Source organism: Mandrillus leucophaeus, unplaced genomic scaffold (genome assembly GCF_000951045.1).
Source record: "Mandrillus leucophaeus isolate KB7577 unplaced genomic scaffold, Mleu.le_1.0 Scaffold58, whole genome shotgun sequence".
Lineage (NCBI taxonomy): Eukaryota > Metazoa > Chordata > Mammalia > Primates > Cercopithecidae > Mandrillus > Mandrillus leucophaeus.
The window spans coordinates 2306215-2307440 of record NW_012106252.1 but is presented as its reverse complement, the minus strand read 5'-3'; the positions used below and the strand labels follow the sequence as shown (position 1 = coordinate 2307440).

The window sequence follows — 1226 nt, the reverse complement described above, 5'->3', positions numbered from 1 at the left end:
ACAGACTGGCAGCACTGGGGCCTGCAGCAGCTGGACACACAACAGCTGGGGCGGCAGCAGTTCTCTAGGCCACAGCCCTGGTCAGAGCACACAGAACCACAACAGGAGCTGACCATGGTGTCAGAGGGTGGAGGTTCTGGGTGGGTTTCCAGAAAGGAGGGTTTGGAAGGTTTGGAAGTCTCCTTGCCCCAGATCCTCTTTTATACCCTGCTAAGGCCTGATGTCATCAGATGCAGCACTCTTTCCTTGTTGTTGTTGGTCCTGATAAGCAGGCAATTATCAAATTAGGCAAGTTTGTTTTTCTGCTTAAATTTGTCAACATGGAGGAAAGCATTTTCCTTCCCCTGGTGTGTTAGGATTCCTCAGGTCAGCTCTTCTTGAACAACCTCTTGTGTGCCTCTTGCTGTAGCTTCCTCCTTGAGCTGCCATGTGACATCTGCCTGTAGGTACCATGCGCTGCAGCCTCATTTTCCTGAATACATTATGTCTGACCTTGGGTGATTTTAATTCTTCTAGGCCCATAATTTTCTTTTGGTGATTCAGGAGGTGAAAGCTGTGCTTTAATCTCATAGCATGTTTGTTATGAATCAAGTGGGCAATGAAGGTTTGAATGTGAATCAGGTGACCAGTGGCATGAAAACACAAATACTATTAGGATGCATTCCTTGCCACCTTCCGTACAATGAATCATGACCCATTTTCTAGACATTCTGATGGGGAAAGCAGAATTGTTTTAAGGTGGACATCTAAGTCATGAATTATTGATGTTTCTTTGTCTTGAGAAACAACACTCCAAAACTCAGTTGCAGGGCCTTTAGCGGAAATTGGCTACAGAGATCAGTTATACTAAAAGGTTCAGGTCCCTCCACTCTCTGCTCTGAGGGGCTGATTTTCCTTCTGACTTTTCCTTCCTGTCTCTCTGGCTTTAACAGTCACATTGAGTCATCTCCTTTATTTCTAAGGTTTACTTGCCAATCTAAGGTAAAGGACCTAGTATCCTTGCTATATCTATATCTATATATATATACACACACACACATATATATTTTTATATTATATATAAATATACACACATACCTACACACACACAGACACACACAAACATATATATACATATATATGTATATACATACACACATATATATATACACACACACACACATCAGTGTATATATATGTGTGTGTGTATATATACACACACATACACATATACATCAGTATATATA

General features: G+C 41.4%; 1 protein-coding gene across 7 annotated transcripts in view; it reads right to left on the bottom strand.

The window, feature by feature from the left end:
• The window catches only part of LOC105552997 (keratin-associated protein 4-4-like), a 15908-nt gene that overhangs the window by 8781 nt on the left and 5901 nt on the right, over window positions 1–1226 (bottom strand). The window contains exon 2 of one of the 7 annotated variants that reach the window (XM_011998878.1): window positions 14–63. The exons of 2 other annotated variants lie outside the window; for them this stretch is intronic. In XM_011998878.1, coding sequence (XP_011854268.1) covers window positions 14–63 — 50 coding nt within the window. Of the gene's footprint in view, window positions 1–13; window positions 117–1226 lie in introns of those variants that run through there. 4 more of the 7 variants (XM_011998879.1, XM_011998884.1, XM_011998885.1 and 1 more) reach the window with 4 other exon arrangements.